The 12,406-nt window shown below is 44.6% G+C and overlaps 1 protein-coding gene across 1 annotated transcript in view; it reads right to left on the bottom strand.

Annotated features, from left to right (window-relative positions):
• Window positions 1-12,406, bottom strand: part of EFCAB10 (EF-hand calcium binding domain 10) — an 85,005-nt gene that overhangs the window by 38,548 nt on the left and 34,051 nt on the right. The window contains exon 2 of the mRNA XM_085650703.1: window positions 8,986-9,150. Coding sequence (XP_085506829.1) covers window positions 8,986-9,150 — 165 coding nt within the window. The remainder of the gene's footprint in view (window positions 1-8,985; window positions 9,151-12,406) is intronic.

Genomic DNA, 12,406 nt, shown 5'->3' with positions numbered 1-12,406 from the left:
TGACTCAAAGAGACTATCTCTCCACCCGGGGCAGCTCCTCTCACACACTTCCCCAATGCTATAGCATCACTCACCACTCCCCAGCAGCACAACTGGTATTTTGTAGCTGCTCCAGCACTTCTTCTGCCTCTGTGTCCCCCAGCATGTCTCCTAGGCTTTTAAGTCTTCTGTACAGGGAGGGACGAGTCTTCCGCACACCTTATCCGCCTCTGTACCAGTGGGAGATGTAGTCTTTTGAAAGCACAACAGACGCACCCAGCTTCCACCATGCTCCTACTACTGGACTGTTATATTGACCCCCCCCACCCCACTGCTGGTTACTGAGTTCAGAAGCCTGATGTCAGTTTCATGGTCCCAAAGGGGATGCAGAATCTCCTCTGCTGCTGTGCACAACACCAGCCGCTCCTTCCCGGTTCACCAGTCGCTTTTGGCCGTTGTCTCCCAGCCCCAGGCTCTGCCTGATATCTACTAGGTGACACTGTCGACTCATATGCAGCTCTGCGCCTCTTCGTCAATCCTCTGTTAGTTCCTGGTCTATACTTCAAGGAGGCCTCCGTATTTGGTAGTGGGCTCCTCTCTGGCATCAGCCGTGCCCCTGCTTGCCAGCAGGCCGGGATCTCCTTGGTAGGGCGATTAGCTCCCGCTCAGGTCCCAGTTTTGTCACATGGTCACCCGGTATACCACAGTCCAGGGCACTGTGACCGACCGGAAAACAGCAATTGGGGGTCAGTTGTCTCCCACCCCGTGCCTTGGAGGAGGCGGGGCTTACCACTGCGGCAGGGTAAACAACGTTTACCACGTAACTTTTTGCCCGCAGGGAATCACAACGCGGACGTTACAACGACTGCGTTGTGATTCCACATACCATTACTCCGCAAGTCAGAACAACGACTTGCGGGGGGGGGAGGGAAGGTGTTGGATTTAAAATCCAACACCATCCCTACTGTCCGCACAGACTGGAGTTGGAATAGTAAACTATTCCAACATCCAGCGCCCCCCCCCTCCGCAAGTCGTTGTTACGAATTGCTGAGTAATGGTATGCGGCATCATAACACGGTCGTTATAACGACCGTGTTGTGATTCCCTGCGGACAAAAAGACTGCGGGATTACGACACATATTCCTGCGGCAGTACCACTCGGGCCCAGACTTCCCAGTCCCTCTACTCATACGGTCTCGGTGGCACGTCCCCGTCCCACTGCCGACTCCAAACTCTAACGCCGTTTCACCCGTGGTCTTCCTTCCCACCCTGGCTGTCGCAGTCTCTGCTGCTCCGGCAGCAACTCCGGAGATGCTGCCTTCCCATGCAGTCTCTTCAGTTGGGCGGCGTGGCGTAGCTCCACTGAGCAGGTAAACCAGGATAAGCGGCTCCACTACAGGAGTCCGTGCGACTCATTAAAAAGGCATTTTGCTGCCCTTAAAGAAAGGATACCTCAGGATCAGTTACTGGGGCTATGGAGCTTGTACTCAAAGCATCTAAGTGGCAACCTTGCCAGTCCACGCCCGCCCAGGACCATAAACTTTAAACAAAATATCTCAGGATAGACAAACCTGTACATTAACCAGCTAAGTGAACTATGAACATACAAAATACCATAAAGTGAACTTCAGAGCTGCTCAAAGCTGCCAGCTTATGAAAAACCATATACTGCACGCCTGTCTTTCACACATTTTCATCCATCACACTGTGTCCCATAACACGATAACTTCTTATCGGTGGTCCTCACTCTTGACATAAAACCACTTGCCACACAGGATCAAAGCAAAGACAACAGACTGTCAACCACACACCCTAAAACCTGTAGCATGCTTCCCATGTAGGCAAGCGCATTAGTGCCCCACATAGGGGTAGTGCTATATAAATATTGTAATAGAATACATATTCTGTTCCCTCTGATCTATCCTCTGCTGGTAATCCACTTAAGGTTCAATTATCCCCATAAAGAAGGTAGACTTATTGACAGATTTTCAAAAAATTGTTTTCTCACAGCAACAACCAGTATATACCATCTAGAATCATCTACTCCTCCCACTTCCCCCAATTGTCCCTTCTAGGTCACACCTTATTCCCTACAGCTGATCCCAAATTACAGATCACCTTATAGTTTTACCAACAATTTTATTCTTCACCCACATAGCGTAATATGTATTTCGAAGCAAGAAGGATCCCAATCCCTATCATTCAAGCCACCAAGAGAAGCATGTATCCTACTTTAAAACTTGGCATTTATCAAGACAGCCTAACCCAACTTAAAAACATCCTCACTTCTAACACTTTATGCATGTTTTTCAAAGCGAGATCGGGTCAAGCACACGCTGAAGAAATTGCTGACCGTATTACATCCCACACGCTGGATTTACTATTCATTATGGAAACCTGGCTCTCCTCAATATCTATGCCATCATTAAACATCTTACTTCGTGATGGTTACATTAACAAGCACAAGCCTCACAAAAATGGAGGAGGCCTAGTGATCATACTGAAAATAGTAGATTTGCAGAACTACTGGCCCTCCATCCCGCTACTTTGCATTTTCCTCAGCTACCATCAAATCAAATAATCTGCATCTATGTCACATACCCAAGCTCATAATGCCGGTGTTCTCAAACACACCGCCATACCTGTCATGTCTGTCTAATATTAATAAAAGATATCATAGTTTAATCTATTAACTCGTGGAACATCAACACAAACCCTCTATCTTTGAAATGAAATCTGTTTACAATATGATCTCTCATAACTAGCCCCCTTGTAGGGACACAGCAAGGAAACAATCTGGTACATCCCACGAGAGTCACTGTTCCTATGGAAGAGAAGTAGAGAATGAAAACTACAGTCGTTCTAATACTGTAATGGCTGGGGACAGTGTGTCCTGATCTTGGTGCGCTCACACACCCGTAGGGATGTCATGCTTCATCATTGGGCAATGCTCCTCATCGGGCCGGCGCTGCCCGAAGGGTCACTTTATCGGAGATCTTTTTAAGATAAAGCTGTAAGGGTGCGTGAGGGTGTGAGGGGCAGTGGTGTCCTAACATGAGGTTAAAAGATGACTGGAGGGGTAACTAGTAGATTTATTGAGAAAGGGGCCCTTCATGCATCGGCAAAAAAACAGAAGGTTGTGCTGCTTGAGGGAGATAATGGCCCTCGGTAGCTAAACATACAACATACCCCTAATGGGCATGTTTAGTGGTCGACATGTTTTGAGCAATGATTGGTCTCAGGAGGAGATCCCATGCGCTTCTTCAGGACCAGAGAGAGTGCAGTGAGTGACAGTAAAGTGTAGTGGCCTGTAACAATTAATCTTGTGCCACTAGAATGAAGTAATTATATTCCAAATTTCATGGGAAAAAGTCGCCATGAGATGCAGCTGTGGGTGTCCTCGAGATAGTTGTCGTAAGTTAAGGAGACCTGCTCACCTACCCAAACTCACGCTGTCTCCGTAAAAGACCAATCGTTGCGCGAAACATGTTGACCTCTAAATATGCCCAGTAGGGGTATGTTGTATGTTTAGCTACCGTGGGCCATTATCTCCCTCAAGCAGCACAACCTTCTGGTTTTTTACCGATGGCAGAGAGGCCCCTTTCTCAATAAATCTACTAGTTACCCCTCCAGTCATCTTGTAACCTCCCGTTAGGACACCTCTGCCACTCACACCCTCACGCACCCTTACAGCTTTATCTTAAAAAGATCTCCGATAAAGTGACTCTTTGGGGGACATGTAGGGCATTGCAGCGCAGGCCCAATGAGAAGCACTGCCCAATGATGATGCATGACATCCTTCGGGGTGTGTGAGGGCACCAAGATCAGGACACACTGTCCCCAGCCATTACAGTATTAGAACGACAGTAGTTTTCATTCTCTACTTCTTCTACCATAGGAACAGTGATTCTCGTGGGATGTAAGTCTAGTTTTTAGGAGCACGATTCACTGGACCTTTAATTAGCTCCTTGTCCCCCTTCGCTTTTTGTTGTGACCATATAATTTCCCCCTGTAATCTCATCAACTTTGATAAACCAATCAATTCGACTGGACAGATCACTACGCCTTACCATTGCAATCTATTATGCAGGAACTTGACAACAAAGCCCAACCTAGGCACACGAAATTTACAACAAAACCACTATGAGACATAACCATTCACCAGTTCTCTCAATGTTAATGAGATTTATAAAAGAGCACAAATACCCAAGGGTGTCTTGTTGCTGGGGAATACAAACAGCAAGCTCCGCGCCTAGCACTGGAAAAGCCAGGTTTTTAATCGTTTTCTAAAGCCAGTCAAGGAGCTGGCATTCCTAAGTTCAAGTGGGACAGAGTTACAAAGTTTCGAAGTGCCATAATGAAAACTACGGCCACCCCAATGTGCAGTGCGAATTCTCTGTACCAACAGCAGTCTTGCCCCCGTCGACCGAAGATGTCTGGTCGGTTGGTACCATGAAAAGAGATTCTGAAGAAAAAAAGGACCTGTATGATGCAAGGCTTTGTAGACAATACACAAGGCCTTGAATTGTATACGCTGAAGCACCGGGAGCCAGTGCAATTTGCGGATTTCGTTGGAAACCGGACTTTGCCTGGGAATATTAAGCAATAAGCGTGCCGCAGAATTTTGAATCATCGCAGTAGTCTAGTTTAGATTGAATAAGAGAAGTGACTACTGTTTTCCTAGTATTTGCCGGAATATACGGAAATATCTTCCTTATTTTCTTTATAAGGAAATATGATGCAGAGACAACGGCATTGGTCTGTTGATAGAGAATCTGTTGTCAATCAGCACACCCAGATTTTTTACTTTCGCCGATGGTTTGGGTGGTATGCCCATCTCCGCCGGCCACCACATATTACTCCAGGTGGGCTGCGGATTGCCAAAAATCAGGACTTCCGTTTTATCGGAATTAAGTTTAAGGCAATGTGCTGTCATCCATTTATTAATAGTGCTCATGCAGCTTTGAAACTGCAGAGAGGGGGAGTTTTGATGTTTGTGTGCAGCTACCACAATCTGGGTGTCATCAGCATATGTGGTCAGACTAAATCCAAATTCCCGGATTAATGGGGCAAGTTCAGAGACGTAGATGTTAAACAACGAGGGCTCAACGAGCTGCCCTGAGGGACGCCACAAGGCAAAACATGGGAGGCTGAACTGAAGCCGTCAATGGACACTGTAGATTTCCGATCCTTTAAGAAGGAGGACAACAACGCCAGAGCCACTTCACCCACTCCTAGCTTCTCCAGCCGACTTTGCAAAAGGGTATGATCAACCGTATCAAAAGCGGCAGACAAATCGAGGAGCACAAGAGCTCTAGTAACAAGAACTCAGAGCTCTAGTAACATCCCCAACCAGGCCCTAATCCAAAGATCTTTCCTAGTACTGCAAAAGCATCACTCTAAACAACATCGATAAGCTTGCATACAAACGCAAAAATCAATCAGAGAAAAAAAACTGCATTCAGCTACACTATAGAGCTCACTACAAGTAAAAGGGCAACTAGAAAATTGGAAAACACCAGTAGAGAACTACAAAATGTCAAGTCATTAAAAGCTCTGAAATATCAAATGAAAAAACTCTAATGCTTCTCATTAAAGTTAATTACTTGAAAAAATACATTCAATGAGGGGTTACTGTTGACCATGATGCGAGACGGCCACAATCTCTTGAAGCACCTGAAAAGCTCCCACATGTCTGCCTATTCCAGTTTTTGTGGGTGCTGTCACTGTTGCTGTGTGCCTGGGCCACCCTGTTGTGCCTGTCAGAGCAATTAAATGGGGACTACTATGTGGCAGCTGATCCATTTGACTGTTGCCTACATTGCTACCTTGGGAATGCACTGGTGCGAATTAACTTGTAGGGAAGAAGAAAGACGACAAGGGAAAGGAAGCCTTTATTGGCGCTTTGAGAAGACGTGACCAAAAGCCAACAGAAGAAATCATATGGTGTGTTCGCAAATGAAGAATAGGTGACAGTGACAAGACAACCCTGCTCCATTCAATAAATACTCTGCGGTTGTAATAAGAGGAATTGAGCAGAAATTGGAGGATCTCTCCAGCACAAGGCAGGTTGAAAAACAGACAGTTGAAGCAAATGAGGACATAGTGCTTATGTTGAAGGGCCAGGCAGTGTAGGCTAAAGCAGCGATGAAGAAGAGGACTTCCTTTTAACAATGTGCCTATACAAATTAAGATGTCCGATGAACTGCATGAGGCGGTGACCTTTCCTGCTGCGTGTTCCATCTGAGATTGCATGTAAAACTTTGTCTGGCAATATTGAAGATTGTAATCTGATTATGTACATGGTGTGATGAAAAAGGCCATACTATATCTATGGCTTTTACCCGTAACACTGAGAAAGGAGTACAGGGAAAGGGATTTGTAAGACGACTCAATCATGGCCATTAGGTAGTTTTGTCTGAGATTAATTTCAATGTGTGCAGTGCTAGAGATGCTCTTTTGGGGAAGCAGTAGATGGGTGTTTCTTAGATTATGTGGCTAAGGGTTGGTACTTCTCTGGGCGAGAGGTGGTGGAAGTCTAAATAGGTTATAATGTTTCAATCAGATTGTATTTTTTTCTCTGTGGTTTTTCTTTCGTCTCCTTGGGCTTCAAGAGAGTCACAATAGTCCTTGTGAAATGTCCACTTGAAATGTATTTCATTGGTTTAATTTTATATGAACAAGATGTTAGAAATTAGAGGGCCTGGGGAGCAGTTTTGTGATTGAACCTGGTTATAGCTCCTGTTTTTTGTTTGATCCTTAATAAACAGGTTTTAACAGAAGACAAATCAATGAGGCATTGAGCCATCAAAGAGTGTTGTCGAAACTTTAAAACAATTTATTAATCCAACTTTGAAAACTAAAATTCCAGTTAGGCTACAATAACAACCAACATCACCATCAGAATAATATACAATGATCACAGAAAAAGATTCTCAGTCAACTCCCATAAATATACAGACACAAATCATTTTTGAATTGCCATCATTCATTCAAACAACTAGACACTGATTCACTCATGCAAATTATAGCCACCATAAACCCTCATACTTTTCTTATGGCAATATTTCAGCAAATAGGTTTGTTTGTGTTCTCTTCTAGAAGGTCCTTCTCTGGCAGTTCGATTTGGACTGTTCCCATGAGAAGCAGGGTCTGTACTGATTTGCTTAAGGTGGGCCTCTGTCTAGAGTGACACACTGAGAGAAAAAGTGATAGGTTGGAATGCTACCTTGAGTCTTTTGGGAGTCATGACCATACCAGTATATTAAGGCTCTAGCAACGGTTATCACCCCAAGTACCAAAAATGACACAGACTAAAAGAGGGCATTATAACAGATATAACAGGTCTTCTGGTCCTTGCCTTTAAGGAACATTAGCGGTGGTATGGCATAGCGCTGTAGATCGTCTACTACGCCAACGACACCCAACTGATCCTCTCCCTCACAATGAACGCTCAGCCTCCAGAATCCACTTCAACAGCTTGATGAAGGTCGTTGCCTTCTGGATGAAGGACAGCTGTCTCAAACTCAACTCGGAAAAGATGGAAGTACTCATCCTCGGACCCACCCCCTCTGCTGGGACGACTCCTGGTGACCTGCCGCACTGGGAACTGCCATGTACCACACATGCAACCTCGTCATCATACCGGATCCTCGCTCACAATGAACCGCTACATCAGTGTTGTATCCTCCTCAAGCTTCCACACTCTACGTCTGCTTCGGAAGACCTTAAATGGATCCCCACCACAGCAAGAAAGACGGTCACCTACGCACTTATCACCAGCAGGCTAGACTATGGCAACGCACTCTACGCCGGCCAGAAACTCCTCAGTAAACTACAGAAAGTTCAAAACGCCGCAGCAAGACTGGTCCTCAATATCCCCCGCCGAAACCACATTACCAAACAGGTTGGCGAACTGCACTGGCTCCCAGTCAACAAAAGAATCAACTTCAAGCTCCTCATTCACGCCTGCAAAGCCCTCCATGACACTGGACCAGCGTACCTGAACCACCGCCTCACATTCCATGTACCGGCCAGACAGCTCTGCTCCGCCCCGAACTGGCCCTTGCCTCTCTCCGTTGGATCCACAGGACAAGAACCTCGCCACAAAGACCTGGAACACGCTGCCCTCCAACTCAGGCAATCCCGGTCGATTATCCAATTCAAGAAGGATATCAAGACCTGGCTCTTCGACTGAACCCAGACGGAGCAGCAGTCACCCCCTCCCCCCAGCGCCTTGTGACCCTCATGGGTGAGTCGCTGCGCTGTACAAACCTTTGATTGATAGATGACATTACAAATTAGATAACCCATTATATGTATGAGGCAGGCCATGATTTCCATGCTTCAGGCCCCTCTAAGGCCCTGTTTACGAGTTGGCCGGTAAATTCCGACCTTGCGTAAACCCCTGTTTACACATACATCGGAATTACGAGTTTGGCTGTATTTAACCCTTCTAATAATTATCGGATGCATTAAATACACAATAAATAACGTACCCCGTGGTATTGTTATTTATAATGTGCCAAAAATAAGACCTAAACTTTTAATCAGGGCCTTTCTTGTGTGCACACAGCACAGCCTCTGGCCACGCCCAATGTGTGCCACACACAGCACCCACTACTTGCAGGATTGCTTAATGTGTCTGTATGCCCTTATTTAGAGGTGGAATGTCTTGCTCTTTGGGCACTACATCCCAGCAGCCCAATACAAGTGAGGTGGCTGAAGCATAAGATCCTCAAGTATATGTCTCTTAGTGCTAGAGCATCCCGAGGCGCAGAGGATAACGGCTGAAGAATAAGGTCTGGTGGGATTGGTCCTGTGGGAGTTCCAGCCCTCACAGTTCGCTAGACCTCATATCACGGGCTTACACTTTCCAGTTTAAAATAAGATTAGAAGGCTCCCCTACTCAAAATGATGCCAGCACCACTGGACTTAATTTAAGAAGGCTGTAAATTGAAACTTTACTATACAGAAAACAGCAGCATTAAAACACAAGCTTTGTACCTTCTTGATACTGTGCCTTGGTTATGAAGCCCTGTCCCATCGGGTCTAAAATCCCAAAGACCGCATCCAAATTGGTTTCATCAAAAAGGCAAGGGTAGTCCATGTCAGTGAGTCGTGCAACTTTCAGTTTCTCAAGCTGGTCAATCAAAAACTCTCTTGGCCTTTCTGCAAGAAAATGAAAATATATATTTTAGATGACTATTAGACCCAAAACACAGGATATGTTGGCATCAAATGAAGCAAGAGATCGAACAGCGATTGATGGTCAAAGGGTGCATAGTAAAGCATTGATATCATATCTATAACTTCTGCACAGAATGCAAACATGGAAAATTCAGGGTCAGAATCCAGACCTCCTTTGACCCAAGACAACCAAAAGGCTCTGGTCACCACAAGTGCATATTGGAGCACCGCAAAAATGCATACAAGTGAGAAATATGGAATGCAACAACGCTCCTCAAAAACTATTTTTTTGGTGGTACCCCGTTGTATCTGTGAACCAAGGAGCCCCGAGGTCCATGCAGCACTGGGACTTAGTATATACACTGTATTGATTGTGTTGTATATATGGAGATGAATCTAATTTCTTTGGTTTCTTCTTTGACAACTCCTTCTCATGTAGAAAAAAATCAAGGCTTCATGTGCAATCTATTTGTCACAGCTCAAGCCCAGACTAAATCATAAGACATACTTTAATAACAAATGCTGGCCACCATCTTTTCTTAATGCTGTGGTCTCTCTAGAGGTGCCTGTAACCAGGACCTCTGGGATTATGCGGCATGGAAGGACCAAATTATGTGCCAGAGTAAACTAAATTACGCGCCAAGAAAAGGCAAATTATGAGGTGTAATGCGACACATATTGTGATAGTATTACTTTATTATTTAGTCACTTCAATACGTTATCAATGTCTGGAGAAAGCGTTCACCCCATTAGTACCGATTTAATACCCAAATACAGTACAAACCAAAAGATAGGTGACCAGTCAACCTTTGCAAAGTGCTTCCCACTGCGCAGCAACACTTATCGCTGCATTTTTGGTAACTTGAGCTAGAAATAATTTTGTTGTTAAAATCTGCAGATTATGCAGCAGATGATGGATTATGTGGCATATGCGGAAAATCCACATTTATGCGGAAAGTGATCTTTCTGCAAAATCGTCAACTTCAGTGGTTCTGCCTAGAACAGGCTTTTGGTATCTTCCTTAAGGTACAGCTCTGTTCAGTATGGAAATGAAAGGAAATCCATGCACTGAGTTTATGCAGTGTGGTAAAGTGAGAGGTACTGGATGACCTTTTCCTGTTCCTGAGAGTCACATAAGGCCTGGGATTTTGGTTTCAGATTACAACTATACAACAAGGTGGAATGACTCCCATTATTACCAAGACAGCCTGAAGGGAAGCCATCTTAGAAACACTGGCTGATGTCGTAGTGTCCAGTGTTTCTAGGTTACCTTCATTCACCTCAGGCTTCTCCACGTTCATTGCATCACCTCACAGCACTGTATGGAAAAGCCTTATTGTCATGAAAAACAAGCATTGGCATAGCCAATAGGTCTCGCCTTTGGAACCTTATACGTGTTTAGCCATGCAACAGTTGCATAACTAAATACTTATAAGGTCCCAAAAGCGAGACCTATTGGCTATGCCAAGCGGCCCTGCGGCCGCGAAAGTTAAAGTGATTGCAATCAAACATCAAAGCGGCCATGCGGCCGCGAAAGTGAAAGTAATCGCGGTAAAGTGCGGCGCGCGCGCCCGTGGACATGCACTGTAGCTCTAGGCTGGCCTGGTAGCACTTTTTTGAGCCCTCTCAATAAGTCTCGCCAGACCAGCGCATGCGCTGGGTCAGGCGAGACCTAAAAAATACTAGAAATAATGAGGCTGAGGTAACATGAGTCGAAGGTTGATGCACCAGGCAGTCCACGCAATTGAGTGCCGATATCTCAACCATGGAAAAACACATTCAAACACTTCAATACTAGATAACAGTACTGTCGAACAAAACTGAACACTTAAAAAAATCCTTAGAAGCAATTGTATCTAGATATAAGCCCTATCCAGGGATAAGCCTAGTTCCGTCAGGCCCCGGACTGATATGTTAGCCAGACATTCAATCTCCTATGACAATCGCAAATGGGCAGATGCTGCTAAGAGTGCAAATAAATCAAGGACAGAATTTATATCTTTCTTTTTTTATTCACGTCAGCTATATGGTAACAGATAACCCAAACTGGCCTTAGCTGGCGGAACGATGACATGTGACACATAAGCATTCCCTTCTTAGGGAGGACGCTACATCCTGCTAGAGGTTTAGACCCCACGTCACCATTTTAATGTAGATTATGCGGGACGTGTTTCTAAATCGTGATGCATAATGCACAGGAAATTGAGATTTCACTAACTTAGGACAACTTTGTTCTGTCGTCCATCTTGGAAGCAACACCTTAGTATACCACATGACCATTACTGCTAATATGCTACTGTAATAAAGAATTCTAGGCTTTGGTATGAAGGACTGAGACTTTGCCAACGCAATGAATGAAATGTACCTTTCCAAGGACAATTTGACTGTCTACGACCGGACAACGTATTATGTAAGGAGCCATGTTGCAAGTGCAGACTTGGGGAACACCGGAGTTCAATGTAGTCAAATGGTGAGAGAATCCCTGAATGTATTCTGTAGTAAATACTTCGTTCTGCTTGTTCTTATTGGTGAAAAAGCCCGTGATCCATGTACTCATGTAGTGAATGTATGAAATTCACAATTTAGTATCCTATAAAGGGATGTGGTTTACCCATGCTAAGGAGAGACTCTTTCCTCACTTTTGAAGGTGAATCTATGCTGGATTCCTGATTTAAGAACCTTATAAAAGTCCTTGGGCCTATATTTATTACTGATTTGTGGGCCTATTGGACTAACTAATTGATGGCCAGCCTATTTATTTCTGTAATACCCTTAAGTTAATCTTTAAACTTGTATTTGTCTGTCGTTCTTTAAATGGAAATGCTTCCAGTATAAAATTCCATGCAACTTTTAATTAATAAAGAGAGACGGAGCCAGTGGGGAGCACCAAAGTCCAATCGGGTCCAGCCGCTGACGCCTTGAAGGTAAATTTGAGACAGGTTTACGCGCTGCCAATTAGAGCATCCTAGAGTTGCAAGCTCAACCAAAACAGCATCAGTTGCTGAGGTAAGCCAGGTTTAGGTGGTAAAAAAATAAATATATATATAGATATATATATATTTTTTCTTTGCTATGGATCGTAATCTTTGCTTTGTGTTTCACGCTGGAGTGAATTTTCAGAAGAATGCAGCGTAAAGTAGACTATGTTATTACTTCTTTACTACCTACTGGGTGCCACGCTTTGGTCAATAATGTTTATCTCATCTCATCTACAGATGGAGAGAGAGTAACCTGCAGA

Source organism: Triturus cristatus, chromosome 4_1 (genome assembly GCF_964204655.1).
Source record: "Triturus cristatus chromosome 4_1, aTriCri1.1, whole genome shotgun sequence".
In the NCBI taxonomy this organism is placed as follows: domain Eukaryota; kingdom Metazoa; phylum Chordata; class Amphibia; order Caudata; family Salamandridae; genus Triturus; species Triturus cristatus.
Note: the sequence above shows the minus strand (reverse complement) of the source record. Positions and strands in the feature narration are given on the sequence as shown.